Consider the following 17,374-nt stretch of genomic DNA (forward strand, 5'->3'; position numbering starts at 1 on the left):
TCTGTAATTTTGAGTCTTTACCCAGGAAAGGATATTTGGAGGGGTCCCCGGACAGGCCGCTAACCTACTCTTCGTAGTTAAAACGTGGGAGCGAGGAAAGGGAAGGTGTCCCTAATAGTTTTACCTTATGCTGCAAGCAGGCATTTGTTGGCACCTACCCTCAGCCAGGCCTGAGGAATGCTGACCTTGGTGATAAGCCCCTCTCTGTCCCTGGAAGTTCTCTGGATGTGGCAGTAATCTGCCCCTACCCCCCCCCACCCCTCCTGTGGTTGCCACACCTGTGGAGTGCTCGGAGGGAGGGAGGAAGTCCTTGGCACCTCTGCCCTGCCTTTGCACACTGGCTCACTTGGTTACATTGGTGCCCAAACAACACTTCTCAGCTTCTCATCGTGCCCCCAAGGGGCACAGATGGCTGGCAGATGGCCTGCCCCCACCCGGCACAGCCTGAGATGGGCACAGAACATGCTTCTCTATCTTCTGGGGAAGTGGTTTCTGATACTCCTTTGTGTCTGTCCTTTCCTGGCACAGGAAACTGCTTTCCCCACTTCACCTTCTAGAATTCTCCCACCCTTACCCACATAGCGTGCAACATGTTGACATGAATCTGCCACAAAGGTCAGAAACCCTGAGGGTCAGAGTCTTTATGTAAGACTGCTCTCTTCCCAGCAGTGTAGGGGAACTTAGGTAGTAATTCCCTTAACTTGGCCTTTACCAGTTCCCCTTGTAGGATTTTTTGAGTTCCGATAAGAATGTGATCTCCATTTGCTGGACTGGAGAAATTGGCATCTTTGGTTAAATGAGGAAAAGGGACTGTGGAGGGGCCTGGTAGGAGCTAGTGTGGAACAGCGGCGGGGAGTATGAGCTGTGGGTGAGGAGGCTTAAGTAGGGTGAGAAAGGCTCAGATCACTGAAGGACTCGGGTCAAGGCTGTATCATGTTCTGGGAGGGACTGGAAGGCCCACATCATTTTTCCTGTTTTTGCCAAAGTGTTTAAAGTCTAGGTCACATCACTGTACTGAACATGGAAACATCTGAATCCCATTTGCTGCGGTTTAGTGAGTTTCTGTAGAGGTCAGAGTTTATACTTCTTGGTGTAAAGTTTCCAGCGAGGCGCTATCTGCGAAGGCGCTGAGAGTGGATATCTGGATAACACTGATTTAAAGTCCTCCCGGAGTGAGTGCTGGGCCCTTTCACACATGGCTCTGAGCTGTGAGAGTTCCTTTCTGTCCTCCAGGTTTGCAGCAGGACTGCCCTTCCCTTCAGCACCATGTGAGGGCGCTGTGCTTTAGATAAAGGAACAGGCAAAGAGGCTGCGTTAAGCATGCGCCAGCTGTGGTGGGGGCCCCTCTAAGACTTTAGATTTTAAATGCGTACTTCTGTGGTTTCGTCTGCCTTGTTCATCCCATTCATGTAAGCTGGACATTGGACACCTCTTTCTAATACACCCCATAGAGGAAGGGCAGGGGTTCAGAGACTGCTGGGTGACTTGGAGTGGACCTGTTTGGTGGCAGAGCGGTCCTGCTCTTCTAGAAAAGAAAGCAGCAGGAATGTAGGCTAACCAGGTTCGCATCACACCCCACCTTTGATTTTGGTACTCGGTGCGCTTAAGACAGTTCCGCTGGGCGGTAACTTTGTGTTAGCCCCTCTGGACCATGGAGATCTCACTCAGGTGTTGTGTGTTTTTCAGCACAGGCTCAACCATGAGGAATGGGGGAAGGAATAATGCCCTGTAGATGAGTTTTGGTGCCCACAGTTGGGAGCATTCCAAAGCCTCGCTGTGTCTGAAGAATCATGTAGAGCAGGGTTGGCAAACTTTTTCTGGAAAGGACCAAGTAGTAAACACTGCAGGCTTTGCAGGCCATGCGGTCTCTGTCCCAACTACTCAACACCGCCGTTTGAGTGCAGAAGCAGCTGTAAGACAGTAAAGAAACAGGTGGGCATGGATATGTTCGATAAAATTTTATGCTGGTGTTGAGTTTGAATTAAACCTGCTGCATCTCACATCTCCGGAACGGCCTAATGAGGAGCATTGCCTGCAGGGACGGGTGTGCGGGCTCCGCTCCCTGAGCTGTCTGTCCCCCGAGACGTTTGATACCTGTTTGAAGGAGATGCATGATTAAAATAGATTGTTCCTTAATTATTTATGGGGGCAGGGGAAGTAAATCTCACACTCCGTTTTGCTCTCCACCCTTGGAGCCCCACTTTTTGACAGTGGGCAGAGGTGGGGGTCTGTGGCGTTTCCCTTCTCTGTCTTACCTTGAAAAGCTGTGTAAGCTGCCTTTTTTGATCTTCAGAGACCATGGGCTCAAGTATTAATTGGTTTACATTTATGCATCTTCATTTTATTTACATTTCAGAGAAGTCCTCAGACATAACATAGGTTTGGGGAAGTTTCTGTAACTGTATATAACTTCAAAGCAATGAACTCTGGGCACACGAGGAAGGTATTTTCACTCCCAGAGGATTTATGTGAGTTTGGGTCAGCTGCCTCCTGTGAATGGGACCAGATCATGGAAGGCCGGCGGAATCTGAAGAAACTTTGGGTTGAGATGCACCAGAGCAGGCAGTGGAGGTGGAATGGCAGAGACAGAGTGAGTGTCCATCTCTGAAAAGGCTCAGTGCTGCCTGTCGGAAGCAAGAGGACAGAGGGGCTGTTCTTGTCCCCACGTGTGAGGAGAGGAGGGCGGACAGGCGGAGTGTCTGGTCTGCTGGACAGGGGCCATCCTGCCTCACGAGCACTGAGTCAGGGAAGTCCTCGGCCGGAACATGCCCGCCTCTTAGCTGGGGCTGTGGCCTGTGGGGGTGCGCTGTGGGCAAGATGCTGGGGCCACCTGCAACGCCCAGGAGCTCTGGGGTATGGCCCTTTTTCCAGGCCACCCAGGAGGAACAGGAGGTCAGGGCTGGTCCCAGGACACCTTCTCTGGAGTCACATCCACATTCTGAGAGATGCTGGTTTATGTCTGTCTCACCCAGGCTGGTCACTGGGGCCCCATGGGCCAGCCGGCCTGGCCTGACCACAGGGCAGGACCTGGGCGGGAGCCCCTTACCCGTGTGCTCCCCACACTCTTAGTTCCCATAGCTCTTCCTTCCAGTCTGCTCAGGAGCTTTTGGGAGAGTGGGACTTCCCTGGTGGCTCAGATGGTAAAGCGTCTGCCTACAATGTGGGAGACCTGGGTTCAATCCCTGTGTCAGGAAGATCTCCTGGAGAAGGCAATGGCAACCCACTCCAGTATTCTTGCCTGGAGAATCCCATGGATGGAGGAGCCTGGTAGGCTACAGTCCATGGGGTCACAAAGAGTCGGACATGACTGAGCGACTTCACTTTCTTTTGGGAGAGTGCTCACCGTTCCCACAGGGGAAGAAATGTGGTCCAGATAAGAATGGGGTGGAACTGAGGTCAGCCAGGCAGTCAGCAGGTGGCTTAGAAGAGTTGGGGGCCCACGCTCTCAAGAGGGCAGCGTGATATCAGTGATGAAGGGGCCAGTTTGGGAGGTTGCTGCCTCTCCCTTTAGAGTTGCCCAACTCACTTTTCATTGACCACAAAATTGCCCAGCTTTTAAATGCAGGATTATTTGATCACTTATAGCTGAGTAGGAAGCAGTCTTGGCAAAAGCTGTGTGGTGTGGAGGTCACACCAGGTTATCCTGCATCATGGTATTGATACAGGTGTGGGGAAGGCACGCAGCCCTTAGTCATTCATCAGTTAATGTTACTGAAGAATTTATCATGCACAGCATAAATATATTTGGAAAATATAAAACAGTTTTTAAAGCTTTGTGAAAAGGACCAGTCTCAACTGGTCTTAACTGGATGTTAAGGAAAGCAAGGAGGGAAAAGACAGTTGTGAAATTTGGGATGTGGAGGAATTGAAGGGGAGAAGTTGGAGCATAGAATTCTAAGACCTCCCAACAGCTCCTCTGGAAGGATGCTCACTCTGCTCACTCACTGTACCCACCGCTCGTGAGCATCAGGCTGCCCATGACCGTAACCTTGAATACCTGGCCTATCTAGTTACTTACCTAGGGTACGTAGCTAGATTTTCCCATCTGAACTTTGTATTTAGTTGGCAACTTGTTAAAAAAGAAGTACAAGATGGGATGGTGAACTGAAGGTGTCTTCTTTGATGGCATTCTTGGAGCTTATTTCCTGAATTCTGAGATAGTGCAGACCTTGGGTATGTGGAATAGGAGATGTTTTTGCAGCCAGTGCATCCTGGGGAACCACTCAGAGGCAGCACCTTCCCCGTGCGTGCTTCTGCACACGGGCTCACAGGTGCACCATCACACCCATATTCTTTTGGAAGTGAGACTGCTCTGGGCTGTGATCTTGAGCAAGTCACTTACCTCCTTTGAATGCCCCTGTCTGCAGTCATACAGGGTGAATAACACTGGCTTTGCGTGGCTGTCGATAGAATGAAGTAAGATAGAGTCTGAAATCAGTTAGTGAGAGACTGGCATGTTAAGGTATTGGAAACACATTTCTTCTCTTGCCCCACAGGCTGTTTCCAGACTTTTCCATTTATAGATCAACCACCCAGTCAAGGCTGTTGACTGAATGAGCAGATCATTATCATATACCTGCCGTGTGTAGGACCCTCTGGTAGCTCCCAGTGAGCCTCAGAAGTAGGGTGTGGGGCCCTGTCTTGGAAGGTTCGAAGGGGAAGGATCATACTCTTGAGCCTGCAGGGTGGGGGTGGGGAGGGGGTGTTGGGCAGGAGGAAGCAGAGTGGGGTGGGCTTGGCTCTGGGTCTAGTGGGGCGGAGTGGGAGCAGAGATGGCAGAGTCTCCGGGCCAGGGCCTTCCCTAAGTCAGGGCCCTGCGAGCTGGGATAGAGGTGGGGGCGGACTGAACGGACAGGTGTGTGGAACAGAGGAGGCCGGACCAGGGTGCCCACGCAGGGTTCATCCTTTATGAGTGGTTCTCAGCCCTGAGCTGGCATCGGCGTTCCCGGCAGCATTTGCTACCTGGCGTGCTGGGCCGCATCCCCTAGGTTTTCTGATCCATCCGGCGGCAGCCCCGAGAGCTTGAATTCTGACAGGTTCTCAGGTGCTGCTGCTGGTCGGGGACCATTTTGAGGATCACTGGCCTGGAGACCATGAGAGGGCATTTCTGGCTGCTGACCAGGGAGCCCCTGGTGAGAGCAGTGTGGGGAGGACAGGAGCAGGGGGCGTTTGGAAGGGCAAGGCAATGGGCCTCAAGGCTTGGGTGGTGGAAGCAGAGAGGAAGGCTGCATGAGAGGGGTCTGAAGGAGGGGGTCTGTGACTGACTGTCTAGTGGTGGAATCGGGGCGGGGGCGACTTTGGAGTAAAGACGGAGAATCTGTGTTCAGACCAATTGACGTTTGCAGAGGCAGCAACGTGACCCTGAAAGGGGGGCTCCTTGTAGAGGTTGGGAGGCCCCTCATGCCTGTGCTGTATCAGGGATGCTCCTTCTGGGACAGGTTTGAGCCGCCCCCCCCCCCCCCGAAAGTCTGAGGCCAGTGTAGCAGGGCCTGCAGCCCCAGGACTGTTTTTCCTTCTTGAGAGCAGACTTGCTCTCTCCTCTCCAACCCGCTGCACGGGGAGGAGGCCCCCGAAGGCCCGGTTCAGTGAACCCAGGAGCCATGGCCTCCTGAAAAGGAGAGGCTTGGAAGGCTCCCTGGGCACTGAAGTCCCCGTGCGGCCTTTGTAGGATGGCGAGGTCACCAGCATCAGCTGGTTCCAGAACATGCATGCAACAGAGTTTCTTAAATGCATTTTTCATGTTATGCAAAGAAGTCTCGCTAATGTTAGGAAGTTACAAACCTTTCTAACCTTCATTCATTTTTCTGGTTGCAGGGAGAGCTAGTCCTGCTTCAGGGGGTGGGGTGGGGTTAGTAATACTCAGATTATAATGCTCTCTTAAAGCAGCACTGAAACCCCTCAAAGCCAGCTTCCAGAACAAAGGGAACTGAAAGGGAACCACTCAGAACTTTTGTAATATCAGGTTACACCTGATACATTTTATTTGCCCCAAGCTTCTTTAAAGGTAAAGCATCTGCCTGCCATGCAGGAGACCTGGGTTTGATCCCTGGGTCTGGAAGATCCCCTGGAGAAGGAAATGGCAACCCACACCAGTACTCTTGCCTGGAAAATTTCATGGGTGGAGGAGGCCGGTGGGCTACAGTCCATGGGATCACGGAGTCGCACACGACTGAGCAACTTCGACAAACTTCTTTAGTAGGATACCAAATCTTAGAAGATGTAAGATTTCTCTTTTCATTTCATCGAGGATTGTTGTCTCCTTTAAAAGCCAGAGGCCTCTGGGTTTCCAGTCCTGTCTTCCAGTGGAGTCCAGTCCCCTTCAGATGGGGTCTGCAGCACTCTTGTGTATACTGTGATCTGAGGCATTTCCTTGCTGCTATCTGTGGAACAGGGAGGCCTTGCAAGAGCACTTCCCAGTGGCTCACTTCTCGGTGAGCAGAGGAGTAATGCAAACCCAGCACGCCCTGCCCAGCTCCTGGGCCACAGGGCAGAATGCCTCATCAGGAAGGCCCAGGCTGGTGCAGCTGCCCCGCGCCCAGGGTACCTCCTGATGCTGGATCGACGCGGGAGGTGGCCGCCTCTCCTGCAGCCAGCTGGAAGCTAGGAAAGTGGTTCTTGACCCTGGCTGCATCAGAGTCTCCCAGTGAGCTTAAAAAAACACCAGTGCCTGAGTTTCACCCCCAGGGATGTAACTCACATGGCCTGGAGTGGGGCCTGGGCCTTAGGAGTTCTCAGAACCAGCCAGGCGACAGCAGCATGCAGCTGGGGATAGGACCGCAGCCGCAGGGCTGCGAGAGTGCTGTGCTGGGGCCTTCTAGCCCACGCCGGCCTATCCAGTGCGTGCTGTTCCGCCCGTTTCATTTGATCCATCCCAGTACAGTCCCGTTCACTCACATTTTTCTTGAGTCAGTCTTCTGTGGCAGACATTGGAAACATAAGGAGGCATAATTCTGATCCTGCCTCAAAAGCACAAACTATGCCCTGGGCTGTGACAGATGCCCTCTAACACAGTGGGTAGTGGGCTGGGACACAGAGTGCCAGCGAAGGGGACTGGTTTTTGTAGGGAAAGGGGCAGGAGAGGATGGTTAGGGAAAGGGCTGACAGGTTTTTCCCCCTGTGCTGGATTGTGTGTGTATGTGTGTGTGTGCATGTGTGTATATGTATGTGTGTGCTTGTGTGTATATGTGTGTGCATGTGTGTATATGTATGTGTGCTTGTGTGTATGTGTGTGTATATGTGTGTGCTTGTGTGTATATATGTGCATGTGTATACATGTATGTCTGTGTGTATGTGTGTACATGTATATGTGTATATGTATGTATGTATGTGTATTTGTGTATATGTATGTCTCTGCATGTGTGTGTCTATGTGTGTGTGTGTCTGTGGCAGGGAGGGGGGTGGTGATGGTGGAGACAGCACTTTTCACAGACCGTCTTATCACCACGATGACCCAGTGGGTGTTGGTGAGGCTTCAGGGTGCCCGCTGGCGGCGCTTGGGGAGGGCAGGGGCGAGTCCCTCCTCGTGGTGGCTTCTGGGCAGGTGGGCTGTGCCCTGCGCCCCCTCCAGGTGCTCGTTCTGGCCACAGGCCTGCTTGAAATTCCGGGCCCAAGGGAGCGCGTGACAGCGCAGTTGAGTACAGGTCTTTGGCCCATGTGTCTGTCTCACCAATTTTGCTTTTCTTTTTCCTGAGTAGTTGAAACCAGCATGTGGGCCCCTGTGAAAATGACCCTCTAAGGCAAAAACGCCACCAGGAGGTGGGACCGTGGTTATGTGTGTGTCTGGTGTGTGTGTGTGTGTGTGCACGTGCCTATAGGCTTTGTACCATGGTGAGATTCTCTGTGCTGTGTCAGTCAGAACTACTGGCTAGCTGGTCTTTGACCCTGCGGCTCGGACGCTGGGCTGAGGGGAGGATAACTGGCTTGGAAAGTGCTAGACACAAGGGGGGCTTTGCCCTCCCGCAGCCTGAGCATTTTGGGAGGTTGGGACCCTGTCAGGATGGAGCGTGTCCTCCAGGGAGCATGGCCTCCTTCCATGTGGGGCCATCTGCCAACTTTGTTTCAACCATGGACGTTTCCACTGACAGTTCTCCAGGGGTTCTGCCCTGAGGCTTTCCGGTGGGGATCTGCACTGCCCCCCACAACCACCTCCCTGAAGTGTCACAGTGAACAGACTCAGGTTTTAACTTCAAAGGAGACGGGAGAAAGCCGTGCTTCCCGGCAGGTCATGCAGTACCACTTTAAGACAGTTTTATTTGGGCAGTAAAATCTCTTGAGTTGTTCTTGGCAGAAGTTCTAATGAAATGGAAACCTTGCAATCTGCTTAGAGCAGTAAGTATGGTCTCACCCTGTGATTTGGGGACTAAAACTTGTAGGCGATCTTCGTAATTGATCTATTTCCAAAGGATTCGTATCGATGCATCCTTTCAGAAGGTAGAGGAGTCTGTATCCCTTGGTGTGAGTAGACTTTGTACCTGAGGCTGGAGGAATTGCTGAGCTGTGGTGGAGACCAGTGCTTCTCAAAGTGTGGTCCTCAGGCCTACAGCCGCAGTATCACCTGGGGACTTGTTAGAAATGAGTGTTCTTGGTGAGCATCCACACCCTCCAGGTGATTTTGATGCACACTGGAGTTTGAGAGGCATTGCTTTAGTATGTTTACAGCTTTTAGAAAGTAGTGTGGAGGGAGAGAGTAGCAGGGATGTCCATGACCGCCTAAGACAGATTGGCTCTATCTCCCGAATCTGCGCTGGCAGAGGTGGTCCCAAATGAACCCAGAGCAGGGTCTGTGGGCTGCAGGGTCCAGCGGGCAAACATGGATAATACCCACTCAGGTTCCTTGTGGAAGGTTTACCTTGTTTTGTTGATGATTCAGAGGGAAGCTAGTGGCAAGTATCCTGGGAAGGAGGGCAGACTTTTAATGCTGTCAACATTGGTTCCAAATGAAGGGAAAACTTCTCTGCATTGTGTATATGTTTTTAAGAATTAATAGTCACTCCATTAAAGCGGCAAGTTAAGAATCCTAGTCTTTAAGTTTTTTGTTCAATTTACAAATCATGTTATCATTATAATCTAGCAAGTTTTTGAAATTCTTTTTAAGGAACTTTTGGATAACATTTGATCCTGTTTACAAATCTGGTGATGAACAACATTTAAACCTTTAAAACCATGTTTAGAAATTTAGCATATTCAGTTTCATTTTCAAGTTCTTTTGTAGTCTGATTAAAGAATAAATCCTTTGCAAGAACTTAAATGGTTCTTATAAATAACGAGTTACTAGTCTTGTAAAGAAGTCTTAAGTTCTCTTATACATTCTGATACTGCTTACAAACCTGGTAAGATTTTAAAATTACAGGTCTAAATCACTGATGTACTTTAAATTAGAACCCAAATCTAATTCATTAGGTACTCTGCCAAGTTCTCTTGAAACACTGAAGAAAATCTACAAATGTCCTATCACCAAACTATTAACACTAAGACCTGACTCCGTCCTCTTTAATTCTGGTAATCCCCAGGGATAAGTTTCTATATAAAATTCTAAATAGTCTAAGGAGTGATTCTAAGTAGTCTAAACAGTGATCCCTAGGGATATTTATATATATACATATATATATATATATATACTTTTTTTTCTTATTCAGGATATATTTGTCATTCATTCCCAACACTTTTGGAGGTACCTCCTCAGGCTGACTTTTGGGGGATGCCTTAAAAATAGTTTAATAAGTTTTTTTTAAAAAAACAAAAACAGAATAATATATCTTTGAAAGTGAACACAGAGAATGGGTGCTGTTGTGCCTCAGCCTCTGCCTTCCATCGCCTGATCCCCAGCACGACTGCTGGGTCACACACGAGCTCATTCCTGGGCTCCATGAATTCGTGGACCCTGCAGAGCTGCAGTCCCAGAGTGGGCCCAGGCCTCGGCGGGGTGGCCTCCCCAGCCTCTGCCGCTGGTCCTGCACGGGTGCGAGTGAGGATGACCGATGTCTGCTTTTCTCTTTCTGGGCAGGTTGGCCTCATCCAGCTTGGGCAGGAGCAGGTGCTCATCCAGCCCCTCAACAGTTCCCAGGGACAAGAGCATCTGGTCAGCCGCAAGTGGTCCTTGACACCCAGCCCCTCTCCTGAGACCCAGATGCCAGGGCAGCTCTGCAAGGTCCTCACAGGTGAGTCTGGGAAACAGCGTGAATGACTCACAGCACGTGCCCGTTTGATACTGTCAAGCATCCCTAGACCATCCCCATTGATGTGTCTCCAAATGTACTGAAATCCTGTGAGCAAGAACTTAGCTTTCCTGTGTTTTGAAAGCTATTTTTTTTATTGCCCATAAGGCCACTTTCTTTTCCTTTCCATGTGTATTTATATCAGTGTTTCATGTGTAGTAGCCCTTTGAAAAAGGCATTTGTAGAAAGAACCGTGGCTCTCTTTGTTATATCTCAATTTTATAGACCAGGAGCAAGTTGAGGCTTGAAAAACCTCAGTGGCTTATCGTTGGCAAGCCCAAGGTTGGTGGCAGAGCTCCAGTAATTCCTTCCCTGCACACCTTGGCCCGAGCGTGCTCTTCTATACAGCAGTCCTCAGTCTTGGCTGCACTGATCAGAGTCAGCTGGGGAGCTTAGGAAACAGTGGTTCTCGAAGTGTGAGCCCTGGGCCAGTAGCACCAGCATCACCAGGGAGTCTGTTGGAACTGCGTGTTCTCATATACCCCTCCCCAGCCCAGCCTGAATCAGAGACCATGGCGGTGGGGCCAGGTAAATCTGATCAAGTTAGGGGTGAGAGCCATTGTTTTAAAAAGTGGTGTGCACCAGCCAGTCCCCTCAAATCCTGATCTAATTGGTCTGGGCGTGACTTGGGTGTGTTTTTAAAGGTGGTTCTGATGAGCAGTCTGGGCTGAGAACCCAGGGTTCTTGTACTCTGTGGCTCTGTTTGGACAGCCTGTGGATTACCGTCGGTGTTTAAGGACCTCTCACGGTGCTGGATCACTAGCCGTCTGCCTGTCGGTGTCCCTTGAAGAAGATGATAGTCTACTGCTCACGGGTGGTGCTTCCTCCCTTTTGGGTCAGCCTTGGTGGATCATTTTTTTCTCTCTCTCCTCTCAAAGTGAATGACTAGTGATCATTCTAAATCTGTGCGATTTCTGCATCTGCTCTGAAAATACTGTTTTGGAGACAGAGGTTCTCAACTCTGGCTGTCCACTGGTATCACCTGGGGCACCTTAACAACTAGTCACACCCAGGTCCTGTCCCCAGAGAGCCGCTTTCATTGGTCTGGGATGCAGCCGGGGCATCTGGCAATTTGAAACCTCCCCAGGTGGTTCTAATGTTCAGCTGGCGCTGAGAACTGCTGCACTCAGACGTTTTAAACATGAGTAATAGCACCTGTGGACCATTGGAAGCAGGGCTTTCTCAGGTGAGAACCACCAAGCAGGGCCAAGAGCAAATATGTTTTATTCTTACTTTCCCTCTACTCGAGCCAGTGCTGCTCAGCTGCTAGTCACTGACCAGAGACCTGGGGTGCCTGTGGGTGGTATCATGGAATATTTGTCTGACTACCAGCTGCCATCCTCTTTGGGGCCGTGATACCAAGGATTGCTGACAATATGATAAATTGTGCTGGTATTTGCATTTTTGTCCCCAAGGTTCGTATGGAGGCACTCTTGAGAGACTGTTTTGCCTTTAGTGAAGGAAATAAAATGTGCAAAGCCAGGGTAAGGGAGGATGTGATGGAAATTAAGTTGAAACAAGAGTGGTCATGCAAGGCTGCAGAGAGAAATTTCTGAATTTGCCTAAAAAATAATCCTCTTCCCAGCCCCCAGATCTCTCATCAACATGCTCTGCCATGCAGGAGCACGTGTTTCTTTAAGGTGATGCCAGCTCAGGGTCTGTCTTGGGTAGGAACACAGACTTAGGAGAAAAGTATAGATTTTGCTTCTGGTCCTTCTTGCTCTGTGTGAAATACTCAGTAAACTTTGTTGCTGTGTGAAGAAAGACAACAGGCCTTCTCAGAGGCTTAGCTAATAAGCAGTTAATTAGGCCCTATCTAGTTTGGATTAACTTTTAAATGTTGCGGGTTTAGAAACTGGAAAAATTAATTTACTGGGACGCCAGCAGAATACATTCTTGATGTTTCCTGGAAAGAGTAATCAGATTAATTCATGGTTTCCCGTGGGAGCATGTTCTTTATGGCCGAGCATGGCAGTCATCAGTGTCATGTGCCTTCTCACTGATCTTGTGTTGTCCCAGCCCTGGACATGGCCTGCAGGTGGGCAGCTGGCCCAGGCAGGTGAGGAGCAGTCTGATAACTCTTTCTCCTCCGTGAAGCACTCAGTTGGTCTGCTGATTGAGTCTAGGTAAACCACCATATTGTCTAGGGGCAGAGAGGCTGACACAGGAAAGGACACCTGGGAGGAATCACTGCCTTCTATTTTGTACCACAGAGGCTGCATTTCTAGCTCAGAGGCTAGAGGCTAAAAGATTCGGGGCTTCCAGAGAGGGGACAGGCAGATCCTATTTCCTTTATAGCTTCTTTTAGGACCTTATAAATTAATTCATAAAATATCACTCCAGCTTGGAACTTGGCATGAAAATATGGAGCCTGTGAGCCTTTTTTCCTTTTCCTTTCTTTCTTTTTTTTTTTTGGTGAGCATGAGTATTTGAAAATATTTTTGGCTACTCTCAAACACTAAAATGGTACTTTGGATGTTTTGAAATGATGCTTGATTTTTTTGAGTGGTTATTTTGACTTCAAAACTTTTTGTCTGCCTGCTATGCTTATTTTAATCTCTTCATTCAGATTCAGTTTAGAATCTTCCCACTAGCACTTTCATGGTTTTTAAGTAACAATTTGAATCTCTTCTCATTCACTATGGTAGATGTAAACATGTGGATGGTTGAAGTAGATTGTGAAATAATAAAACTATTTTTCTATGAGGCACAGTCAAAATAGGAATACTGCAGTGTTTTGCATGGTGGTGGGCTCTTTAGAACACAGACACAACAGTGCCATTCTGTGAAGTCATTGATGTCTACTTTTATTATTTGTTTTGCTATGATTGTTTTAAAAATAGTGCAGTTATTTTATAGTATTGTTTCATTCATTTATAGCATTCTAAAGTTAATTTTAGTGAGTGTTCAGAAGATATCATAATGACTCAGAAATTGTGTATTGTCAATTTATGCAAGAATTTGCATGTGTAATAATACCTGTATATACTCTAAAAAAAAAAATTGGTTGGAAGTTGTGCTCTGTGTCACTTTAGATTCATTTGGTTGGAAATGACAGAAATCAAACTGGCTTAAACACTAAATGACGTCACTGCCATGGGCCCCTGGAGCTGAGGAGCAGAATAGGAGGCTGGACCTCAGGTCAGCCTTGGCCACGGCGGTTCTGTATCTGACAGCTTTGTCCTAGCTGGCTTCTCTTCTGGTGATAAGGAGCTCTTATCTCTTCTAGGATGAGGAGCTGAAGCCTTCTGTTTAATCAGGAGTTCGGGTGGGTTGACTTGGATTATGACTTGAATTCCTTTTGGTTCGCCCCTGGTTTCAAATGTCTTGCGGCAGGAGTGTAAGAGCTTCACACAGTCCACCTGACTGTGGAGATGTCACTCTGCTTTCCATCCTCTCCTGACTTCCTGTAGGTCAGGTGCAAGTCTGGTGGAGTAGATTCAGGCACCTCTAATCCAGATTGAGTCCCTCCTCCTAGCCCATGTGGTGGGTGAGACTTTGGCTGGCTCCTTCTGACTTCACCGAGCCCTTGTCAGATGCCTGTCAACGCCTCACCCCACCTGTGTCCCAGGGGTGCACTTGGCTGCTGGCCTTTGCTCAGTGGGAAGGGCTCAGTCCCTCCGACATTTGTCACCTCTAAAGTCGTTGGAGACCTCAGGTCTGCAGTGTGTAAAGCAAAATATGGTTTTGTCGTTTATCCAGTGGTTTTGTTGTTTCAATGGTGGTGATGATCTTCCATGTTTTTCTGCATCTTAAGTGAAAGAAGAAGCCAAGAGAAGTGGAATTAAATTTGTACTTTGCGTTTTTCATGTTAGTATTTTAAGTATGTACTCATATATAAAATATTAGGTCTGAAAAGAGACCCTGATACTTTAGAATCATTATTCCTGAGGAGAAAGAAGAGGGAGGCTGGAGGCCCACCTCTCGCCCCCTTGCCTGTGACCCCAGAAGGGTCTCTCGGCATCTCCGTACCCTGTGTTGGTGTGCTGGGGCTGCTGGAACACACGGCCACGGCCCAGCAGCGTGACCAGCAGACACTTGTTTCCTCACAGTTCTGGATCTAGAACTCCAAGGCCACGGGATCAGAGGGTAGGTGTCCTCTGCGGCCCCTCTCATTAGCTTGTAGGTGGCTGTCTTCTCCCTCTGTCCTCTCGTGGTCTCTTGGTCTGCACGTATCTGTATCCTGATCTCTAATGTGAGTAATGTTGGAGCCCAACCTCATGACCCCATTTCTACTTGATCACCTCTTTAAACACCCTGTCTTCAAACATGGTCACATTCAAAGGTGCTGAGGGTTAGAGTACCCAGTTCAGCCCACAACAGCCTCTGTTTTCTCATCTGCGGCACTGATATGATGCCAATCTTGTCTACTTCTCAGGGTTATTGCTGAAGAACACAGAGGTGAGAAAGTGATGGTACCACTTTCAGCCACATTGGTTGGGGGCATGTTCATAAGAACACTTACACATGCCTAAGAGACAGAAAAACAAACTTGGAGGAAATTGGGAATGGGCTGAATAGAGGGACCATTCCTATAAGAACAGATATCATAGTTGGCTTGTTCATCATCTATTCATGGTTTTTTCTTGATAACTAAATAGGAAAGGAGCTGTGTAGCCTCAGGCAAGTTTAGAAAGGATTGGGCCACTGGTTTCATCATTTGCAGCACACTAATATCTACCTCTTGGGGGTTTTGTGTGCTTTAAATGAGATAATGCATACTTGTCACTTAGCAACCAGCAAATATTAGCTGCAGCTGCTGTGGTTATAATTATGATCCCTACCCCCATTCTTTAATATCAGGGGATGACTTCAGTGCCCTTGTTTTGTACTAAGTGGGAAAGAAAGAGAAACTCTGTAGAGCACTGAGCTGAAAGCTTAAAGTTCTCGTTATTATTCTTGAATCTCTCATTCTTGCCTCTTTAGAAAATCTGTAATGCAATGAGAGAATCTTAGTGTTTACAGACTGAAAGTTACCCCTAGAGGTCATATGCTCTTGTTTTGTTTATTCGGTCATCAAGTGTTCATTGACCCTCTAGACATAGATCATAACTGTGGTGAATGTGATACAGCGTGGTCCCTGCCTCCAGGAAGCTCATAGAGGAGCTAGAAGTGAGTGAAAGTAGCAGGTATAAATTAATTTTAGTTGTAAAATACTTTATAAAAACTAAAATACTTTTTTAGTTATACAAACAGGTGGGAAAAAACACAAAACAAAAACTGAAAGCCCATATTCTCAGCATTCAGACTTAACCAACATTAAGAGCTGGTCCCATCTGCTTCAGAACACTTTTTTTTTTTAAGAGAAATTCATATTTATGGGTATGACTTAGTGTCCTTCCACCCCACCTCTGTTATCCCCATAGCTTACTGCCCAGAAGAAACCACCGTCCTGAGGTTGGTGTGAATCCTTCCTGTCCATGTTTTATGAACTATTATAGTATTTGTGATATATAGTCATAAACTAGATGTTGTGTTGTTTTGTATGTTTTAAAATTTGCACAAATGGCTTCATACTGTGCAGTTTGCTTTTATTATAATAATATTTTTTAGGTTTATCCATGTTAGTGCAAATCTAGTTTATTTATTTTAACTGTAGAAATTTGTCTGTTTCATTAATCTTTTCAAAGCACTTGCCTTGGTTTTATAGTTTTCTTCATTACTACTTTTTTGATTTCCATTTTATTTAATTTCTATCTTTTTTATTTTATTTTACATTCTCTGGATATAATCCTGTTGCCTTTTCCCTAACTTTTTGAGTAAACTACTTAGCTCATTAAACTTTATCTCTTAATTTTTCCTGTATATATTTAAGCCTATACATTTCCCCATAAGCATACCTGCATACCTTTAACCTGGAGGAGGGCATGGCAACCCCTCCAGTGTTTTCGCCTGGAGAATCCCATGGACAGAGGGGCCTGGTGGGTTGCGGTCCATGGGGTCACAGAGAGCCGGACGCGACTGAATCGACTGCACAGCAGCAGCAGCAGCATACCTCTGACTGCATACAAGTTTTGGCATATAATATTTCCAGTATCCAGTCCTAGATATTCTCCAAGATTCATAATAATTTTCTCCTAGAGGGGCAGTACAGTGTAGATACTTAAGAATTTACAGATAGGTCTACTGGGTTTGAATTCCTGCCTTAAGCCACTTACTGGCTTGAATGACCTTGAGTAGTTTATTTAATCCTTTTGTACCTAAATTTCTTTATTTGTAAAAATGATAACAGTTGCATGTACTTTATAGAATTATTAAGATGGCTAAATAAATTAATGTATACTGCACTTACAATAATGTGTGGCACTAAGTATTCTCTATTATCTATTATCATTATAGCTTTATATTATTTATAAACTTTTATCATATGTTTTTACCACCTTTCAAAAATGCATTTGTAGTTCTCTGTTTAGCAGTTAAAGAATGTGGCCCATGTCAAGTTTTCCATTTGGTTCTCTTTTTTGTAATTTTAGGATCTCTACTGAGATTTCCTGTATTTTCATTCATCAAGAGCATATTTTCCTTTAAATCTTTAGGCATGATGATAGTAGTTGCTTTAAAATTTTTGTCTGCTCTTCTAACAGCTGGATTCTCTTGGGATTTTTTTTTTCTCCATTTATTGTCTTTTCTGTTGAAAATGGATGACATCTTCCTGGTTATTCATGTATCAAGTAATTTTGGAATGTGTTCTGGGTGTAAATGTAATGTTTTGAAGTGGATTCTATTCTTCTGGAGTATTTTAGCTGCCAATTTAATACTCTTGGACTCAAACTGCAAAATTTATCTCTAGGGCAACATCTCAAATCTCAGTTCTGTCCTTTTATCCTTATCTAAAGTCTCTTCCATTAGGGATCATTTAGAGATTTTGATGTAACTGATACACAGAATTTGGGCTCCCTCTTTTTGGAGCTCTCATTTCTGATATGCCCCACTTAGTTTCTAGTCACCGTTTTGCTCTGAACTCTGCCCTCTGGTTCTTTAGTGCTGAGAGTTGTGGGAATTCTACTGGAGTATAGCAGTGACCTGGAGTATAGCTGTGACCAGGAGTATAGCCCTGACCTGGAGTATAACTCTGACCTGGAGTATAGCCCTGACCAAGAGTATAACTCTGACCTGGAGTATAGCCCTGACCAGGAGTATAACTCTGACCTGGAGTATAG

General features: G+C 47.2%; 1 protein-coding gene across 2 annotated transcripts in view; it reads left to right on the forward strand.

Moving 5' to 3' along the window:
- ADAMTS17 (ADAM metallopeptidase with thrombospondin type 1 motif 17) overlaps positions 1–17,374 on the forward strand; it is a 393,159-nt gene that overhangs the window by 1,437 nt on the left and 374,348 nt on the right. For both annotated transcript variants that reach the window (XM_043922552.1, XM_043922553.1), the window contains exon 3: positions 10,004–10,157. In XM_043922552.1, coding sequence (XP_043778487.1) covers positions 10,004–10,157 — 154 coding nt within the window. The remainder of the gene's footprint in view (positions 1–10,003; positions 10,158–17,374) is intronic.

The sequence above is a fragment of the Cervus elaphus genome, chromosome 13, assembly GCF_910594005.1.
Source record: "Cervus elaphus chromosome 13, mCerEla1.1, whole genome shotgun sequence".
NCBI classification, from domain to species: domain Eukaryota; kingdom Metazoa; phylum Chordata; class Mammalia; order Artiodactyla; family Cervidae; genus Cervus; species Cervus elaphus.